General features: G+C 40.2%; 1 protein-coding gene across 2 annotated transcripts; it reads left to right on the forward strand.

Moving 5' to 3' along the window:
* Positions 1 to 209: 209 nt before the first annotated feature.
* Positions 210 to 21470, forward strand: dnaaf9 (dynein axonemal assembly factor 9). Of its 2 annotated transcripts, none has more exons than XM_072677818.1 (37): positions 210 to 365; positions 2460 to 2539; positions 2755 to 2871; positions 3841 to 3965; positions 4896 to 4992; positions 5079 to 5185; positions 5287 to 5364; positions 5447 to 5548; positions 5672 to 5727; positions 5830 to 5965; positions 6063 to 6144; positions 6431 to 6467; positions 6576 to 6660; positions 7054 to 7130; positions 7296 to 7340; positions 7705 to 7750; positions 7887 to 7998; positions 8900 to 8970; positions 10160 to 10210; positions 10334 to 10424; positions 10512 to 10615; positions 10808 to 10954; positions 11065 to 11150; positions 11310 to 11411; positions 11519 to 11639; positions 11750 to 11838; positions 11934 to 12068; positions 12150 to 12275; positions 12378 to 12415; positions 12690 to 12825; positions 12995 to 13081; positions 13196 to 13302; positions 13569 to 13643; positions 15490 to 15665; positions 17137 to 17202; positions 17662 to 17755; positions 17862 to 21470. In XM_072677818.1, the coding sequence occupies exons 1-37, from the start codon at positions 310 to 312 to the stop codon at positions 17963 to 17965; spliced, it is 3444 nt and encodes a 1147-aa protein (XP_072533919.1). In that variant the 5' UTR covers positions 210 to 309; the 3' UTR covers positions 17966 to 21470. The 2 variants fall into 2 exon arrangements, with proteins under 2 accessions (XP_072533919.1, XP_072533920.1); XM_072677819.1 differs by having other exon boundaries at positions 11319 to 11411.
* Positions 21471 to 21802: the final 332 nt, after the last annotated feature.

Here is a 21802-nt window from a genome sequence, read left to right on the forward strand (position 1 = left end):
CATAGAAGCTCGTTTTTGGCACTGATTACATTCGAATAGGAAATAATTTGTCTTACATACTAGCTAAATAACTCGGATATCATCATGTTTCTCCCAATATATACAGCTACATGTTTTGCAACAAAAAAAAAATGCCCGTGGCTCACTGCAGGAACCCCCTTTTTAAGAAATGGTACGGTCGGTTACTATGCTCTCTTGGCTGCGTTACTCTTCTCCAGCTGCGACTGTTGACTATGGGGATATGCTGGGCTGAGAAATAACGGCATATATTCTGTTCAAACCTCACTTTCTAATGCCAGTGTCGCCAATATGGCTGGTATAAATAGAACAAGCGGAGGGTCTTCTTTGGTCGGCTCGGCAGTCAGGTGAATACAGTATCCAGCCGTTTCGGTTGGCGGGGATTCCTTCTCACTCCAGCGACCTGTTTTGTTTCGAGTGAGATGACGGTTGTTGGGGTAGCGAGACTGTAACGCTAGCCGGGCTGTTAGCTAGCTAGCTAATGCTAGCTACCGTCAGCCATTGCCGTCAGTGCCTGGGCGGTTTATATGCCAAGCAGTCGGTTAGCCGGGCTATAACATATAGATACATAGAGACAAAATATGCAGAATAATTGTCAGGCTGCTTGTGAATGCACCCTGTATAGGTTTCTTTAACCTTTTAGCTAACAGTAAAGCTTAAATCTCGACTGGGCGTGTTTCGTCTTGTCGAGGGAGATGTTATTCTACAGTAACCATCACTGTGCTCATGGCCATTTTGTATTGCATGATTGAACTGTTGCTGGATGGGTGTCTAAATAATTAAGTCACTTAAATCACCAGGGCCTCGAGTTACTGGAGCAGAAGGCAGTAATATAACACATGAAATAGCTAGTAGAGCTAATGCAGCTAATAACGTTATTTGACTTGGTAAAATGGGCCGGGTTAGCCTCTGGATAGGCTGTTCAGATACAGGCCATATTAATACTGAGGAATATTTCTCTTACTGTCCAGGCTTTTGTTCTTAGAAAGGTGACTAGAGTGGGGAATGATTGCAAAACCTAATTCTTTTCAATATTAACTACAATTTTCCAAGTACATTGTTTCATGTGATATTCAGGGTTAATACCTATTGTTGTTATTATTATTATTATTATTATTATTATTATTGTGAGACCTTTCTAAGAACACCGGTACAAGCAAAGTTCAAGAAAGAGAACATTTTGGTTATGCATCCTGTATGGATTCAAGACTGTAAGTTCAAAGTAATCTAGAGCATCTGTCAAGTGACATGCCTTGCAGTTAACTGCCAGATCACAAAATAAATATAGCTAGTAATATTATATAATGTTCAATGTCTGTTAAATACATCACTAAAACGTTTGCCAAAACTGGAAAGCAGTATCAGGTTATGTCAGTATTGTAATATAGCGGCCAGTTAATCTCCAGCCCTATGTGGCGTAGCCCAATTCGTTTACACCTAATCCATTTAATCAATAATGAATACAGTAATGAAGATGGTAAGATGTATTAGGTTGGGGGAAAACTCTTAATGTCCAGTGTCTGGATGCATCAACAGATCATGGTCCTAAAGCAACAGTATGAATGTGTAACCAGAGCCTGAAATTGTGTAAAATTACAAGATTATATATATAAGTCTTGTAATATTACTCTACTGCACCAGTCCACGTGCTTCTTTCACGTTCAGTGCCAATTCTGTGTCTGTTAGCTCTTTTAGAAATGCATGTTCTTTAGCTGTGGCTCAACGGGTGAATTACACTTCCTGACTATAAGGGGAGTCCAGGAGCAAGAAATCTCAATTCTCACATAATACTGAGAAAAAGAAAAAAAAAAACTAACACAAATGATCACTTACAACGATTGCAGCCAGTCAACCAAGACATGTTCCTAATTTATTTGATTCAGAAATCTATCAAAAAGCTACATAAACAAGTAAAGACAGCGACTTAATAAAATAGTTGATCAGTGTAACCTGGAATAAAGGATACATTGTCATAATTCCTTTAATTGCTAAGTTGGACTAAGACCATTTTCAGAGAAGGCATTACACCCCTTACACCAACTAAAGTCTATGTTACTAAATAAATTAGCAAAAGATTCAGTATTATAGTCTACTTTTAAAGACAGGTCTCACTAACCGACATGGTGTACAGCAGTTATTAGCCAAACAATGAACTGGTGGGTACTATAACAAACATTTAGCTTGCATCAGGTTTTTGAAACAGTCTTGAGGTTATGCTTGTAAAGATAGGACCACCTTAACATATGACCTGGTTTAATCTATAGTGAGCAAATACACAAGGGTTCATATTGCATGCTACAACATCTGTTATTTCGGTTTTAAATTCGTTCACTTTTTCGCCAAAAAACATGATTTTTTCCAACTGATCAGTCTCTATGGTATATTGTCACATTGTTGGCTGTGCAGTATTAAGGAAAAGATGAAATATGCTATGCTTGCAGCTGCTCACGTCTGAGACAAGTCCAGGCTCTGCTGAAGGATGATGGCAACACGGCTCCAGATGGTATCCTCTGCTCGCTAGGTGAGTTCGACCTATTACTCCATGGTTATAAAACCTGTTGACTTTCAGTGATTTCAGCTATTAGCAAGTTTATAAAATGTCCAGTCCGTCTATATTTCAAATGCCCATATTTAAATGTTTTTAGAAGTGAATGCAAGCAATTCAGTTGTTCTAAATAACCTTAATCTTGGTTTGTTTATTGTTTACCTATGTTTATTACTGTGGGTTTTTTTTAGGCATTGACAGCCGATATAATGAGGGCTGCAGTGAGCTGGCCAGCTACCTCTTCTTCGGTTTGTATAAACACAACCAGGAGCAGATCCCTGAAGACTTCCCTGAAGAGATGCTGGATGGTAAACCCAACTCTTGAGCCACACTTTATTATTAACTTAACTCTAGGTTTGTAAACACTGGTGGCTTGTCTCTACTGAAATGTGAACATAATGGCTCCCAGTTCTGGTGTTTTTCCCCAAAGGCAGTTTCATTGTCTGCCATAGAACAAAAAAGAAAACAATTTTGAAGGCATGCCACTAAGGACTTTCCCACGATTTTGAGTTATATAATATCATATTCAGACTGCCAGGCTTATGCACTGGAAAATAAATGATAAGTAAGTAAAACAGATGCAAATTAAACACATTGTTCAGTTCATTGTAGAACTGACATTACTTGTATTCGTTTCTGTTTACAACCTCCCAACACTATATAGTGGAGTCGTGGACTGCATTTTCTGGTGTGACTCCAAATAGTGCCTTAGATATGGGTCAGGGTGGAATTTCAGACCTCCCAAAGGACAAAAAACATTGATTATCTTTATCTACAGTGGCTCCTGTCAAGGGTGGGGTATATTAGTCACCAAGTGAACAGTCTGTTCTTGAAGGTGATGTGTTAAAAGCAGGAAAAATAGGCAAGCATTAGAACCTGATCCACTTAGACAGGAGCCAAATTGTGGTGGCTAGACGACAGGAAGGTCAGAGCATCTCCAAAACATCAGACAGGTCTTGTGGAATGTTTCTTGTATGCAGTGGTTAGTACTACTCAATAATTGTATTAAAACTACAGCAAGAGACATGGGTGACCATATAAGATAATAGATTTGTCTTTGTACGTCATTTTAAGATGTTTATTTGTCAATATAATTAAAAAAGTCCTGGAATGTGTGCATGTTGTTTTTTTAAACATTGGATGTATAATTCTAACTGCGTCTGAGGTATCATTTATTTTTGCCAGTGACCCTGTAGAGGAAGTGATTTCTGATAGCTTCTGTGCTATAACTTTGTACCCTGCTATTATACTATGAACCCTGCTGTGCTTTTCCACAGACGTGATCATCCTGATAAAGGCAGAGAGTGTGCACCTGTACTGTAACCCAGTGAATTACAGCTACCTGCTGCCCTATGTTTCCCACTGGAGGAATCTCCGCCTGCACTGCATGACTGAGGCAGAGGTAATTTACAAGCAGGACTGAAAGTGTATCTGAAGTGTTCAATTTAATATATAGTGCACTATGTGGTCTCCAGCCCTCCTCCTGAAGACCTTTGAGACCTTCCTGCAGGTTTCAACTCCAGCCCAAATCAATCACACCCTATTAAGCCAATCAAGGACTTCTGAAGGCAGTAATTAGTTGGATAAGGTGGGGTGAGTAAGGGTTGTATCCAGCGTCTGCAGGAAGGAAGCTCTCCAGAAGCAGGGTTGAAGACCACTTGTAGTGCATGAAGTGAGCTCTTTAAAATTACCAAGATTATCTGCATCTAATATCTGCATCTATTACTAATACAATTTTGTCTGATTGTCATCAATTATGGATCTCAGATGCATGCACAATTCACCCACACTTCCAATCCCACCTTCTTAATTGAACCTTTTGCCAATTAGCTCTCGGAGAAGTCATTAACAGTTCACTTACTTTTTCTAGCCTGTACTGTGGATATTTTCTCAGTAAGCTTGCTGAAAGACTTGAACAGTAAATCTTTAGTCTAGTTTGTGTTTGTCCAAAATTGTGATTACATCCAGATCATATTTTATTAGCAATCAATGCAGAAATCTGGGTAATTTGAAAGTGTTCAGTTACTTTTTGTTTGCAAGGTCAACCACATTTATGCTAAGCACCTGAAGCTTGTTTATGCAAACGCACTTTGGTTGCTTAGTTACTGAGGCACCATGATAGCGGCTCTTTATACAGTGTTGATTCAGTGGAACGTTTTGAATATAGGGGAGAGTGATTATAAAAATGAGTGAGCAATTTCACACACAGCTTGAGGTACCTTTGAGTGTTTGCCACTTGTCCTATGCAGTGTATAAGTAGAATGTGCATATACATCTAATATTCAAGGCACGAGTTGAGATGAATGTTCTTACCATTCTTTCCCTCTTTCAGTATGAGGATGAGGAAGCAGCCGAAGAATATAAAATCTCCAGCTTTGTGTCCATGGTTGAGGACTGTACTTGTATTGGAATCCCCTACAGCTCTCATAGTAAGCCCAAACATTCATGCATGGAAATGAACTGATTATTTTTTTCCTGCTGTTGTTGATGTTGTTTTGAATATTGTTGTCTTTAGGCCATGTTCAAAAGTTTGATGTGTTCATGTTGGAGAAGTGGCCCATTATTCAAGCTTTTGCTCTGGAAGGAATCGGGGCTGGAGGGTTTTTCACCATGAAATATAAGGTATGGCATTACAGGGGACGTTTCTGGTATCTGTGCAGAAATCACACATCAGTGGTTACTGTTTTTTATACAGTCTAACGCATGATGTGTAATCATTTTAGCTGGTCGATGTGAGTGAGCAGCTCTGGCAGACTTATACAAGACTGGACCCAGTATCTTTTGACTGTCTGCTTAGTGAGGTAAACATCATTGCTTTATTATGCTAGGAATCTAAAAAATAACACACAAAGGGTTTCATATCAATGTGGTTCTCTTTTACAGGATTTGTTAACATTTGAGAGGCAGTGGAGCTGCTTGTTCTCCAGTATGGACATAGAGACTGCACTGTCCATGCTGGAGTTGTCTGAGGCTCAGACTGCTGAGGTACACATTTGCATTAATTGTTATACACACACTTACGGGCTATCTCTAAATTGAAGGTTATTGAAGGGTTATAGTGTTCTCACTTTTATTTCTTCTCTTTTCTTTTCATCTTCTTTTATGTAGCCATTCAGAACATATTACTCCCATGGTCTTATTTCCAGTAATATTACAGATAACAGGTAATAATAAACATTCTAGTTGGCCTAGACCTCATTTTCTCTGATCATTTTTTGTCAGTCTGTGTGAAGAATGTAGACTCATGAAATTGTATCTCTCTGTAGTAAAAGCCGACAGCCATTCGTGTTGTTTGGGAATCACTCCTCCAAAGAAGATCTGGACAACTACTGCTTTACCTTTCCCTCCGAGGGACACCAAGTCCGAAACACAGGACCTCATGGGGGCTCTGCTAAACACATGGTAAGAAGACACACATACACAAGAGCAACAGCACAATGCAAAAGCATTGACATAGTGACAAAATGAACAGTTTTCTTTTTTTACTATCTTTTTTCAGCTACTTCAATGTGTGGCTCCTAAGGGCCCACTGGCCTGTGCAAGAACCTATTTCTTTGGCAGCACGCATGTCCCCTACCTAGGTGAGTTTATGGAGTGAGCAGGTCAGTAAATCAGGAGTGGGGAACTGTTGGCCAGAGTTCAGTGCATTTTGCTGATTTCTCTGCTCTGACACACCAACCACACCAAAGCTCACAATTAATGGCTAAACTGAGACAGTTGTGTTTGATCAGAAAAATCATCCAGCTGTGCAGGACTTACGTTCTCCAACACTGGAGTTCCTCACCACTGCAGTAAAGCCTTCCAGCCTTATTATTTCAAGAGACATACAGTGCAAAGATGTAAACTGCATTTCCTTCTCTCTTTCAGCGCAAGATAACACCAGGCAGATGAAGACCGAGCTTCTGTAAGTGCAAAGGCAATGCAATGTAAATGTGTGTATTTTGGTATAAGTTTGATGTAATTGCAGCTAAAACGCTTTATGTGTGTGTATGTTGTTTTTTCTTCTTTGCAGGCTGCTTTCTCAGATCTACACAGCTGCAATTCAGGCTGTGCTGGCAGGAATAAAATGCTTCTCAATCAATTCCAGTGCTAGCAAGGTGCAGTTTTAATCTTGTGTGCACCACCTAAATTTGCTGAGTAGCAGGACAATGACTTAAACACATTTGTACATTTGAGCACATTTGGACTTTTGCTGCTGTCAGTTCAGTGATTTTTTTTTTTTCCAGTTCAGTGAATTTTTTTACTCAGAGTTTATGTATATGATGGTGTGTTTTTACACTATTTGATAAAAAAATTGCAATATATCACTTTGTTTACAGCATCACAATATACCATTGAGTTGTAACCCCTGTTTTAATACACTGTCTACTCTGTAGTAATCTATCAGTAAAGATCACCTGTGAACCAAAATCAGATATAAGATAGTTAAAGCTGTGTGTGTAAGTAATAACTGCAAAATACAGTCTTACATGATGTTGTTTATTTCTTAGGCAAAGGATGTTGCGGAGCAGACATTTCATCTGGCCTTGGACACATTTGGTTTGCTTCAGTACAGGAATGCCCTCAGGTCTTTCTCTTTCAGTCTCTCTCACTTATACATGCATTTTATTGCTTAAATGTCTATTTTTAGTTAGCAATTAGCAATTGATTAGTTGCCTGTGATAATTACTAATTTACACAGCTTGTATTAAGAAAACTGTGCTAAATCTTCATGCTTTATGCTGTAATCCAGGTCCAAAGCTGTGTTCAGCATCCAAGCTGTGAACAATGAGGGCAGGTGGGTTTTCACAGCACATGACTGTGGGCAGATGCCAGTATTTTTTTTTGTTCATGCCAGTATTTTATATTTGCCATGATTGATACAGAAACATTTATAAACTAGAGTAATTAGGACTGGATTTGTATTCTGCATAAGAAATTGTGTTATAGCACAGAGTTGCCTAATTGTGTTTTCTATACCAGAGTACAATTAATCTATATATTTATTTACATATTTGACTAATCTAAATATTTGCTCAATGCCAGTCATTATTTCAGCAAATATCTGCTGATACTGATATGATTCTGATATCATTGTGTATCCCTAATTATTTTTATGATTACTCTTTTTAAAAAGTCCTGTTTCCCCCTTCTTGTTCTAGAGTTATACCTCTCAGCGATGAGCACAGTCGCTTTTTGATCAAAACTGTAAGTGTATATAATTCTGTTCTAACTTTGTCTTTCAGTCTTTCTATAAATATGCTTATATTTGTTAACCATGCTACGTTTTAAAACTGTATCTGTGTTGCTAATGTGTATTAGCACTTTCCATTATCTTCCTTAGGCTTCCATGGTGGTTTATGATATTCCAGATCTCCAGTGGGGGGGAAGTAACCTTGGATCTGTAGTTTTCTCTGAGTCTTTCCTGGAGTCTAGCATCTACATTCAGGACAGGGGTGAGATTTTACCCTAATAATCACTTAATTACCAAAGCCTTTACACGTCTGCTGCATAGTTTCAGGGCAGTGCAATTTTGGCAGCAGTAATTTTTTTCAAATGCTATACACAGAAGAAGAAACACCTCAGTAGGTTCTCCTGGTATTGATACTAGCTGTTTGCTAACATCAGGACCTGGCAAGCTTACAGTCACTGTCACTGATTAAACTTTTTCTTTTTAGATGTAAGGCACCTCATGCAACTGAACTCAATCACTCACTCACATCATGCAGGGTGTTTGTCCACTAGGGAGCATTGTTAGTACTCAAATAGCTTTCGGTGCTTTACAGTGACACTGCATGTCCTTGTTTAGACAGACTGACTGTAGATCTGTAGATGTTTCTGGGACAGATATATGAATACTTTTGTACTGTTTTCTGGCACAGATATGACTGTATTGTCTTAAACCAAGCTGTTGTAATAGTATGAAAGTATCGTTTTGTTGCAGTAGGTTTTTATGTCCATCAGTCATGGCAGAGATATTCTATTATGCTTAAACTGATATCAATAAAACCTTATTCAACAAAATATGCCAAATGGCTACAATAAATTTTCACCTAAAGTTGTATTATTAAACTATGAAACAGAAAGAATCCTTCAATCCTTAGAGCCTTAAAACGGGCAGTAGTATTTGGCTGCTTAGTTATTAGCAAATCTAAATGCTGTTTGCAGTGTCATCTCAAACTTTAATTATTTTGAAATGTATCCAAAAAATCTATTTACTGTTAATTACCATATGCTTAAACAGTAAAAGCTTACACAGTAAAAAAATTCTGGGATAGTCATAAAAGAACGTTAGTGGGGGAAAAATGACTGCATAGCATATTGTCTTATATGTGTAATGTGTGTCTTGTTCTGCAGATGGAGCTCTTTCCACAGACAGCTGCTTCACTGTGCTTACATCTTCAGTCCCACGCCATATGTGCTGGCTGGTACGGTGTTTTCACTTTCTCTCTCACATATTGCTTGTTATATGGCCATTGACTGACAGACATTGCGGAGCAATGACTGGCATTTTCACACCACTAACTTAACACACATACTTAACACAGATACAATAATACAAACTATCTATATTGACCTTCTTACCCATATTGATTTTGAGGAGACATTAAAAACAAGCACAGAAACACAGGATAATGATTGAGTGTCAGTACATATGCAGAATGTACAAGCTGTTTACATAGAGCTAATGAGGCTATTACATAGGCTATAATGTGCATGTCTACACATCAGTGCAAGGCATTTAGGATGTGCACAGCACTCTAATAAAAATTGTAATTCAGATGTCTTGTGCGTAACATAATGGACTGATATCCTTGGTAATAGAGATACTGGCTTCTCATCTGACCTCTTCTCATTATTTCTAATAATAAAGTTATGGGAAATTATTAAGGACAAATCTGTTCCAGCTATACAATTAGCTGTGGGTATTGCCCTCTTTACCATATTTTCCTCCCCAATTTTAGATGGCCAATAATCCAACCTACTCGTTAGTACTCTCCCCCTATCACATGCAGTGCTCCTGACACTGGCAATGTAAGGACTAAAACATGCCTCCACCAACACATGCGCAATCAGCCACCACCTCTTTTTTCGAACCGCCGTCTATTGAAAGTCATTGGGAAACCAACACAGTCAGAGGAAAGTGCGGGGAACCCAGCTCTGGTCGGCGCTAGTCGGCATCACACTAGCCACATTTACATGCAACAGTTTAATCCGTTAATAATCCAGCTAATAGCGAAATCAGTATCCAATTACACCTGTATCCGATTACATTCCCTATCGGAAAGAGTAAGGACATACTTTGCGTGTGCAAGGCAAGAATAACTTGCATTATTACTGGAATAGGAGCTGTCATGGTACCTGTTTACTACATGCAATGCCGAATTTTCCATCTGCTTCAAGCAGCAAGGAGCTCGTGATAAAAGAGGACAGAGAATTCCTTGCATTTAGCCCATGTGTGTTATTTTCATATCTAATTTCTCTAATTTCTGGTACTTAAATGGATTATTAGCAAATGTAACAGTTAAACTAGGTGTGTTGTTTATATTTAAGTATGCACTACCCAACATTGAGGATTATTTGATTGACTGACTGTTTCTCCTCTTGTGGATGTAGGTGGATGAGTCTGATGTGAGATTGTCTGAGCAGGCTCTGCATCTGCTGAAGGTGAAATAAGCTGGGATAGTTATTTTAACACAAAGTTTGATTAATGGGTGCACTTTTTTCATCATCTGTTTTTCTCTGGCTTTTGTATCTCTCCCTTTTGTCTGTATATGTGTGAGAGAATAGGAAGAGAACGGCACATGTTTAGGCATTCCTCTAACGACAAAAGACCCAGCCCATGTGTTCTCCAGCAGTCTTCTTTCCACACCTGAGGAAGGTATTTATTACTGTGCTTCATGTGTTTGCAGGGAGGTTGTAGGTGGGTTCATATGTTTGTGTTTATTTTTGTGACTTTGTGTTCTAGGGAAGCTGGTGTTTTTCTCTGAGGGTTTACTGTTTGTCCATGCGCGTTACGGTACCATCACCCTCTCCAAGAACCACATCAGCACCATCAAAGTTTGTGATGGGGTCAGTGACATCTCTAACCTTACATACTACATATAACATATATAACCATATGTTATTGATAGCATATACAATTGATTTATGAAGAGTGATGTTACTCAACCTCCAGTCTTCTAAGGAGAACTACAGACACAAATACTGTCTGATAGAAAAAGTGCATGTTCCAACTGCAGTGTGAATGTCGATGTTTTGCAGGAATCTATCTCTGCTACAGCAGTGCTGTTCATAGAATATGAGAGCTCTCTGCTACCCCACCTCCCTTTTCCTCTGCATAGCGCTGATTGCTGCTTGGCTATCACTCTGACGCCCAGAACCAAGGGATATAAAAGCTTTTACTCACAGGTAAACACATAGACATGATCAGCCTGATTTTTGTGTTGTTTTATCTGCAGTGGCTTGGAATGAACCATTTAGTGCTTTTGTTTTTACAATAAAAAGTGCTTGTATCTCAGGTCCTGCAGATTTGGAATAAGCCTGATTCTGGGCTCTGGGTGCAGCATGTGGACCAAGACCAGCTGAGCCTGGACCAGAAAAACATGTGAGTCAGTCAGACCTACACATGCACCAGTATTAGCACAATGCTATAGCACTGCATTGTGTTCTTGTTTCATTGTTTGATCCTCAGCATTGACAGAGCTTGCTTGTGTGTGTGTGTGTGTGTGTGTGTGTATGTCTGTGCTTCTGCTGATCCCGGCAGGTACTCCAGATTACTAAAGCTTCATGAGCCACATGGTTCATCCCCAGCAACCCCCAGAGCAGCTCTGAGAACCGCTTATCCAGAGCTGCCGGAGTTGGACAGGTAGCACACGCTTACCCAGTGGCCAATTGCAGGGTACAGCGCTTCCATGTTGAGTCTCAGCAGTATTGATGGGGTGTGTGTGTGTGTGTGTGTTTTTTGCTCTCCAGATTCCTGAAGCATTTTACTGTCAGCAGCAGTGTTTGTGAGGAGTCTGTCTGCAGTGACCACCTAGCAGCTCTCTTCCCAAACGCCCACCCTAAACCAACTTCTTCTGAGTCAGAGAGAAAGGTCAGCCAGCTGAATAACATGCTCATATATGCATATGGCCTTGTAGGCATATAAAAGGTCATGTTAGCATTGTGTTTTTGATTAATGTTTGTATTTGTGTGTATGTGTAGGTTGTCGTTACCATCATTTCAGGCTTGGCAGGCAGTTTTAAAGAGAGTCTGTGTGATTTCCTGGTTGAGGTGAATCAGGATTGTGGCAGGTGAGTGCAAATGCTTATTAGCCATCATGCCAGCACATATAGCAAGTGAGGTGCTTTCATAGGAACTGATTTGAATATGTTGATTTATATGACAGATGGGAAGTTTACTACCCTAACCAGGATTCAAAAGATCTCTGTGTGCCACATCTCCAGCGGTTCCTGAGCAACCTTGTAACCAAACTGAGTGAGACACATTTCAGTACACCAAGAGTGCTACTACTTACACCTGGGTAAGATGTGTGAATGCACAGTTTATAATAAAGATTCATTTGTAGAGTGTTATATGGTGCTAATGTTTGTATATGGTATAGGTACACTGATGTGTTGGATGTTGTCCAAGCTATCGTATCTCACCCGGACCAGAAGGTTCAGAGCAGAGTGAGTGTGGGTGCTGTCACAGCCTGTGTCAATCCTCTAACTTCCTTTATGGAACACAGGTAAGGTCCTTTTCTCCTATAAGATAATGCATCATTAGTGCACCATCATGCTGTTACAGAAATGAATGCCTGAGTGTATTATGTACCCATGTTTCTTCCTAGGCTTTTTTTCCCCAAACTATTGGAACAGTGCAGTCATGGTAAGATGTTCACATTATACCTTTTGCATCTCTTCAGTTTTTCAACCTTGTGAATCTGGCAGTTGTTCTTTACATTGTTTCAAACGTCCATGATAAATGGACCAATAGAAATGCTTTAAGCTGACCTGGACTAAAATCTTTTTACATTGACTTCCATTGAAAGAATATGTTTGCTTGTCCTGTAAAGTTTTTGGAGAGGGTTTTGCATGGCTGTGACAATATGTACAGTTAGGTATGCAGCATTTGTGTTATATTATTTGTGTATGCACTACAGGAGCTGTCAATAATGTGGTATTCACTGGTCTAACCACGGAGCAAAACCACCCTCAACTGAAACACATGCAGCAGCTGATCCATTCAGCCAACCCCAATGCTGCGTTCATCCTAGCTGAGAGAGGAGCTGTGACCAGGTCAGCAAGTCCATTTGCACACAAATAACTCATATCCCCTCAAATGCACAATAATAACCTTTTTTTATGTCTGCTGTATACAGTTAGATATCAGCATAGAAGCAGCGGTATTTAAGATGTTATAGTGATTAATGCTTTGGTTTGTTGGTTTCTGATGTTTGTATTACAGAACAGAAGATATGCGTCTGATTCTGAGTGATAGCAGTTTCTCCCACCCTCAGATGATCAGAGCCCGATACCTGCTCTACCCTGGCTGGTGAGCCCTTAGTCCCCTTCTTTTTTTGTGAGATAGTTATGTATAGAGAGAGACTGTATGTGAATGCATGAATATGTGTGCCATAATAATGCTGTAATGCATGTCCTGATGTAGGTGGGAGGGCAGATTTGTGTCTGGTTGCGGATCTGTCTCCATGTCTCAACACTATTTGCAGTTCAGTCGTCCTCTAGAGAGAGCCCTATTCCTGCAACGCTGCAAAGGTGAGTGTGTGTGTATTTGTGAGAAATTCTTTCATCCAGGTTGGTAATAGAAAATGAAGATGGCGTAATCTGACTCGAAGGTGTTAGCAGCGTGCCACAGTACTGTGCGAACATGCTGCTCAGCGATCTGCTGAAGATACCAAGCAGAGTGATGAAAGCTGATCCTTCTATGCGGTGTAACTCTGGCTTCTCTGTCTCTCTATCTCTCTCTCTTTCCCTTTTTTCTTTTTTTTCCTCTCCCTTACTCCCCATTCCTTCATCCCCAGGACTAAAGTCGTCTCTCAGAGGTAGCCCCTACACAGGAAACATCTATCACATCAGTGGGAAAGTGCTGTTCTCTGGTAAAGTGCTACAGTTCCATCTTTCTTTACTCCCAAAATGTCATCTATGTGCTGTACCGCTTTACTTACTGTATAGAAAACTATTTGTACTGATGGGGTAATATAACTAAAATTAAATTTTAAGTTTGTACAAAACAAATGAAATGCCTGAGGTTTAAATAAGACAGGTGATGTGTCCCAATTGCATATTAATGGATAATGTTAAGTATGTAGTATGTAATAAGGATAAGTGTCCAGGTTGAGTATACTCAAATATCCATGATTCATACTCTGAATCGGATGGGATTCGAGTGTGGTTGTGATGGACACTATTATCCCACAATGCAATGCGAAATAGAAAGGCAGGAGCTACTCGCGTTTAGAAAATTAAGGGAAAAAGGCAGATAACAACTCTGAAAAACATGCAATGATGTATGGTTAGCAAATCTGTATCATTTACTGTTAGTAGAAAACATATATGTATGTTGATGTTTTGTGTGCCAACTTGCCAAACCTGCGCTAATATGATTTGAATATAGACTATACCATATAATATTAGTGTCTCGTACTCAACTGAAACGCAGCTAGGCTCCTCCAAAATCCTCTCTAATGATGTTCTAGTCATCTGTATCTGAGGTTCACCTAATAATAATTTTAGGCAGTTTAAGTAGAGATAAATGTGAGTGAGTAAATTGTTCTCACAGGAAAAATAGCATTTTTGTTATTTACATTTTTATACTTTATTTATTTAGTCATACTGCCTCTATCTCTCAGTATTGGTAAGAAGATCAAATGAAGATCATGAAGATCAAATGTCCATATGTTTAAAAATGTAAAAAAAGATGACTGTACACATGACTTTACAATTTTTCCTACTCTCGTACAGGCCACATTTTGTAATTATATTACATGAAACGGTGTACAACACATACCTAGCAATTGTGCATTAACATATGCAGGAGTGTGTTTTCTAATCAACAATATGTTTTGCATTCAGCTGCACTTCATACATTTCCTAACATGTATTACCCAACAGCAGGATGCCTCTTGCTGTTGCTTTGTCTGTTTTAAACCTCTGTGTGTGATAAATGAATGACTTGCCTTTGGGAAGTGGTAGGCAGGAGCCCTCTGGGCTACGTCTGAACGGTAGGACCTTCACCTCTAAAAGTCTCAGTGGTGTGGCCTGCTCCACTCATCTCAGTTCTCCTCTGTTTCCACTCATTTTTCTCAGTTGTTTTTTGGCAAGGTCTTTAAGCCTGTCCTTTATTTGTCCTTGTGACCTTCTGTGGCATAGGTGCATGGAGAGAGTGAGTAGAATGCAGAGGTTTGAACGGCTGTTTTGAGTGGTTTGGATGAATTAATTTAACATGAGTTGATTTTAATAGTTTGTTTCTGAGTTTGAGCACCATAGAAAGCACCCTGGACAGTGTAGTCCATTTGTTTGCACCTGACAGGAGCTCATAAAGTCTTAACACCATCTGGAATGCCCAGTTATAACCATAAATCATCTGTGTTTTAGTTTTTAAGCACTTATGATTTTTGGTCTCTCCTTTGATTTAGTGCAGTGTCTGTCAGACCCTTGTGGCGATTTAATTTGTATTACAGTGCATTATTTCAGTTGTTTTTATCCTGGTTTAAATTCCTGCTTGTGTGTAAAGTGCTGTTGGGAGTTGGTATTGTGGTGAGAGAAGTAGTGAGAGTGGGATGTGTGCTGTGCTGGACATAGCTGTGTAAAGCACGCCCCTGTTTTTAAGATTCTTGTAACCATGCCACCATGTCATATACAAACTTTGTATTTGTTTGTGATTATAACTAGTGTGTGTGTGTGTGTGTGTGTGTGTGTGTACATGTACATTCCTGTAAACAGACACTAACAGGTTGATGGAGGTGAGCTGTAACTCTGTCAGTGGGAGTGTGACTGTGGCCCTTGATCAGTGGTCCACCCATAGCCCTAATTCTGCACACACCTGCTACCTGCTAATCCATGGTGTGGGGCTCACCCAGGAAGGCCTGAAGGAGTGGCTCAGGCAGTGTTCAAGACAGGTATTTTTTATCTATACACATACACAGCTGAGCAGTGGCAGTTGTTTGTCATTTTGGATTATATTTTCAGATATAACTGATAGTGCTGATTGGGGCTGCAACACCTTCAGAAAGCTTCCCTCACCAACTATCGGCCACTTGGCTGGTGGTCAACTCAACTGAAGATTCTGCTAGCGGGTATTTCGGAAAGCAGAATGGTTCGGCATGGGACATATTATATTATTATTATTATTATTATTATTATATCAGACAAATCTGACCATTAAACATTCTTTTCGGATTTGGTTCCTGTGTCACGTTCCGTCTTATAAGAGTAGCTCCATTCACTACCTTTGCAAAGGTATAGCTTCAGAACGCAGCTATTAGTAAAAAATGTCACCAATGTTTTGTTTTTATTTTTTGTACCGTAACCACTAAACGGGAGAGAGAGAGAGAGAGAGAGAGAGAATTTATGTAGCTGGGGGAGAGAAGTTACGAAAAAAGGACAGTGACTCATCATTTTAAAAGAACAGGCACTCAAACATGGCTGTTTAGACAGGGTGAAAGGGATGCTCTTGGAGCTTCATCCTTGTGGTATTTTGTCACATTTCATTAACATCTCAGGGAACTGTGTTAACTTGTGAAAAAGGGATACAAAGCCCAAATGTGAGAACTGTTCAGTAGGAATGTCCCTTAGCTCTTCTCTTGTTGGATTGGCTCAAGATAAATGGCTAAAGTGAGGAAATCTGCTGTGTGAAATACCCTCCAGGAGGCAAGAGAGGAGAGTGAGCAGTGTGTGCCTCAGTGGTTCAATGTGTCAGGTACCGAGCATATGCTGTCATCTCTTGTCATGTTATAACGCATTGTATTGTGTTCTGTTTAATATTAATTATCTAAAATACTATGCTGCTTAAAATTTCAGCACCCTAACTCAAACATTAGATTTAAAAAAAGACAGTGACTAAGAAGTTAAATTATAATCAATTTTGTCACCACAGTTTGCCAGCAGGATTAAGTTGCCAGTCTTAATTGGTGATTTGACAGGTTGAAATATACAAAAGCATCTTAACTGCTCAGATTCAACCAAGGGCTTTAAAGCCCACTGAACAGTGTGCCACATTACAGCAGAGCCTGACAGGGGCATCACCAGGGAAGAAACCCACTGCCTGGAGATCACTTCAGGTAGTCATCAATTACAAATGATTTGCAGCCAAGCATTGAACATGACAGTTTGTTTCAAATGGATAATTAGTCAGGTTATTTCAGGCTCTTTGAAATGGAGGGATATGCATAAACAGAGCTGTGATTCCTTTATGCTTTGCTCAGTTCATTCTGGTATTTAATGCCATTGATTTTTTTCTTCTTTTGTGTGCTGGAAAATAGAGCCAAAACAACTATAACTGTCACTGCCAGATTACTCTGCTCTGTACATTCAAATACCCTTATCAGTAAGACACATTCCAATATCTGGATATGCCCATTCATACAACAGAAAGTCCCAAAGAAAGTCAAGAAGACCAGGAGGACTCTTACACCACAGGAGATCAGAAACATTCATGTGAGTAGCACAAAAACACACATACACACACACACAAAGAATATGTGTCAAATAACAATGATCAAATAACTCATAGACTTGTACTTTTATTACTTGTATTAGTATTGTTATTACTTTAACATGGAGGAAGTGCTGACTTGCAGTTTCAAAATAGGAGATATTAACTCAGATTGCATAACACAAACCATTTGACGAGGCAAAGGAAAAAGCAAAAACCCAGTGTGATCGGGGCTTATTACGTTTATGCCACTTTGGCGTTATTTATTTATTTACGTATTTACTCTTACTAATTAAATCTTAATATGTTAATTTAATTATATTTTAGTTAATCTTTTATTATCTTGATTGTTTAGTTTAAAGTTGATTCTTTTTATTTTCTCTTTTAATCCCAGTTTACTGTAAATGCTTAGATGCATTGAAAAGAGAATCACCCTCAATGTCTCTTATTTTTGTTTGTAGGTGAAGAGGCACCTGGAGCCGCTCCCCCCTGGTTACTTCTATAATGGCAATCAATTTGTCAGTTTCTTTGGAGAGAAACAGACTTTTCATCCTCGTATCCTTTACCTCAAGTATAGCTCATTGTCCTGTGTTCACATACACACTGTATTGTTGGATTTGAGAAGTGTGGCTGTGTTATTTCCTTACATGTGGATATTCAGTGATGGATCAGTTCATAGAGGAGTATCTCCAGGAGGCCAATAAAGAGATAGAGCGCTTCAACAGAGAGGTGGATCTGTATGCTTACACTGATCTCTTTGACTAGAACTTTTCCACCGTCCAGTTGTGTCGGGAAGGGGGTTGGGGGGCGGGGTGGTTCACTTCAAGACCATTACCAGCAGCCGTCCAGTCAATCAGATGTTCACTTTATTGTCCACATGATGTCAAAAGCTAGAATAAAAGCACTAAAGTAGGGAAGAAGGTTAGTTACTTTATCTTAAAATCAGGGAAAACCACAGCAGTCAAAACGATGAGAGATCTTCACTCAGCTTACCAGCACTCCAGGAAGGCCCTTAAGGTAATTTTAACCATGTTGATGTAGGTTTAGGTTCTCCCATGGTATCCCCTGTATACAGTGTTAATATACCACCACTAGAGAGATGACCGCAGTCACTGGTTCCACTCTACTTCCAGTATCCTGTGCCCAAATCATCAGAGCTTGGATCATATGTGGATGTTAATAGACTGTGTCAACAGGGCTGAACCTGCTTGAACAGGAGAAGGCTCTGATGTCCACAACCAGGGAGTGCAGATGGGGAGACAGATGTGATGCTCGATTAGTCTGTAGACTCCAGCTGTGGAGCCGAGGTGATCATCTCTCATCTACTGCGGCACTGACTCACGCTGCCGCGTCGAGTCACTCTGAAGTGGTCATTAAAGCAGGTGCTGTGACCACAAGCACAGAAGTCATTCCACTCATGGTGGGAAATGGGGAGGGATGGGGATGGTGGGCCGATGGTCGCAGAGTTAAAGAAATCTGGGTTTTCAGCCAGTGCCAGGTCAGGATGTAGACGGGTTAGAATGAGTCTGATGTTTTCCTGCCTTGTTATTGCTTAAGCTAAGTCCCTGTGGTTGTAGGGCTGACGTGTAACAATGGGATTGGATTGGCTTATCTTCTAACTTACATGAACTCTGCTTGAAAGTTGTCTTGTTAAAGCCTGTGTTACCTCAGGCTACGACTTGGGTTAGCTGAGGCTTTGATGGGCTGGGGAGGGTCATATAATAACCAGCTCTCGCTGAAGTGGGATTAATATGTGTTTATTAGAGCCTGTAGGAGTGGATCTAATCTGTGCCGTGCCGTTTTGCTGGCAGATTTAGCTCTTTTACCTGGGGTCTCGGTTGTCTATGCATGTTTACTCATAAATACAGACAGCAGGGGAGCAGCAGTGTCACTCTCTCACGTACACTCTCATATTTGACCTTGCGTCGTCTGTAAGACGAGTATTAGGAAGCTAAAAGTGTAACGCTTCTAAAGTGATTACGGCACTACTAAAGTGTTAGATATGAAAGGGGGGGGTGCACTTCCAAAGAATCTCAGACACTGCTGCTCTTCTCTGTGCTGCAAGTATTTAAAAAAGGAAGTATAGTAGTGGAATTCCGTACACGTGTGAGCACGATGTGTGGGCTAGCGTTTCTCTCACTAAGCCATATGCAGTATAGGAGTATGTCACAGTTGCCGTGGTCATTGATATGCTAGAGAGATGTGTTGCTGTCGCTGTCCACACTTGTCACTGTTGCTATGGAGATTCACAATATGGTAAACTTGCTGCCATCGCCATGGAGACTTGTGACTTTGTACCTTGTTAGCAAGCAAATGCAGCTTGCCCCAAGATAGCACAGCCCCTGTTAAGGACGGAGCGCTGTGAGGATGTGTGTCCACTCTGAACTACAAAAGCAAAGGCGAGCCAGCTCACACTCCGCTGACTGACAGAGCCCTTATGCTGTGCAGTTGCTCAGAGTGGAGTTACACAATCCCTACCGCACCTCAGTCACACATTATCAGAGCGGTGTTATTGTCAGAGCCAGGCTCAACCCAGCAAGCAGCTGTCCTTAAAGGGTGCAGGGCTATGTAACACTTATATAATCTGTAGTTGAAAGTAGCGGAACTTTTTTAGCACATACTATCTGCATGTGTTAAGATGTCTTACTAAAGGTCTATTTATAACACAAATGCCTTTCACCAAGCTGGTACTACAAAGAGAAAATTCCGTCTATTTTGCATATCCGAAGAGAATTGAATTACCTTGAGAAGGGGAAAATGTATTTTTATAAGGCTGTGAATTTAAAAAGCAAAAAAAAAAACTAAAACTGATTCAATTAGGGGCGAACGCTGCTCCTAGATGAAGAACTGAAATTGTGTATGAGGCTTCAGGGGAAGCTGCCACAGCAGTGCCTTGGCCAAGAGGAACGGGAGGCCGAGCGCCAGTGTTGGTGAAAGGATAAGCAGAGTCTTTGTTTTATATGTGAAGGGTCGGGGGTAGGGGGTGCTGGCTGGCAGGAGGGCACTGGAGGGCAGCAGAGCAAAACTCTAGACAAAGACAACCAAGTGTCAAAGCAAAGCTTAAGCTTGGAGTAAGTGGCCATGGTAGGCGCTTATTTATCAGGTAGATGGATGAATTCACATTTGGCCATGGGGCCCTTCTTGTTCTCCTTATTGTGAAGGAATGGACCTCAGTGAGGCCCTCCAGGCTGTCCCTGTTTCTGACTGCCGGATACCCCCTGGCCATCGTACCCGTGGAGCTGAGGTTAGAGGACTAAAACAGAGTTTGGTGTCTAAGAGAAAGAATTTGCCTTTTATATACGAGAAATGATCTTAGATTAGAGGTTTTCGTTGTTGTTTGACCTAAAATGGATATTTTAAAGTTGTTTATTTTCGCCTTTGACTTTGCTACAAGCTGAATATTGGCAGCAGAGTTTTCGAGGCCATTCCTTCTAAGCGAAGCACTTTTTTTTTTTGAGACTGCAATCAGAAATGGTTCCACTTTGGCCTCTAATGGAATGATAATAATATTTACAGCAATATCTTAAACTTGCTGTAGATATGGAAACCTTGTTCCCGACCAAAGCGTCTCGCTCCTGTCTGTTAACCGCCCCAAACAAGTCTGAAGTCTGTTGATTATTACTAAAGCCTGAAGGGCCTATCAGAGAGGGTGTTTTTGGGTAGATTTGGAGCTGCTTTTGACTAAAATGCTTACCGAATATTGATTTGCTCTTCTTAGGCAAATCGGGTTACAGAAGGTGCTGAAAGACGTCCCATTAGAACAGGAAAGGAGAAGCTAAAGGGCTAATGGATTTTAATTGCTGCTGAAAATATTTGGTAGGGAACAAGACTGGGGTAAAGAATTCCGAAGCTATAAATAAAAAATTGCCAACATGGTATTGTTTGCACAAAGCTGAACACACGCCCAAGCAGAGTGTGGGATATTACTAAAGCTTTTTGCTTCCAGAGAGGAATAATATGGTAGAATGAATTCCCTAAGCCTTTACCTCAGAATCAGAATTCCCAGTATTTGGGGTTCTGAGATTTTTTTATTGTTATTTTTTAAACTGAAAATGATTTCAGGACATCCTACTTGAAAAGTGCCAAAATGTTTGTTTGTTTTTCTTTCCTTACTTTTGAAGGGGTTCACTAAAGCGGATGGAAATTGGAGTAATTGAATATTTGCACAAAACTACTGTAACTCTTGTTTTCTCCTGTGACTGATGCTTTTTCTAATCTGTATGTTGTATTTATGAACAATGAATAATTCATTAAACTATTTATAAGCCAACTCAGCTGATGCAATTCTTAATTTTTGTTGACGGGAGATGAGGGTTCCCAACGTTCTTTGCAAAGTCTTGCCATTAGGAGTGCTCCTGTGAGTGCGCGGTGTTTGCTGGTGTGGGTGATGTTTGTGTTTATACACTCAGCAGTGGATTTGTCAGATGGTGATAACATCTTTGAAAATGCCAAACCCTGCATCAACACAAACCTCAAGAGCTTGCCATTACTGAGGCTATTTATTACACTATGTGTGTTACATGTGTGTGTGTCGGCTGTAATAGAGCTGTGTGTTTATCTGATATTCACTCAGCCCTGCTGTACACATCCCTTTCCTGGCTC

Source organism: Salminus brasiliensis, chromosome 4, assembly GCF_030463535.1.
Source record: "Salminus brasiliensis chromosome 4, fSalBra1.hap2, whole genome shotgun sequence".
Taxonomy (NCBI): domain Eukaryota; kingdom Metazoa; phylum Chordata; class Actinopteri; order Characiformes; family Bryconidae; genus Salminus; species Salminus brasiliensis.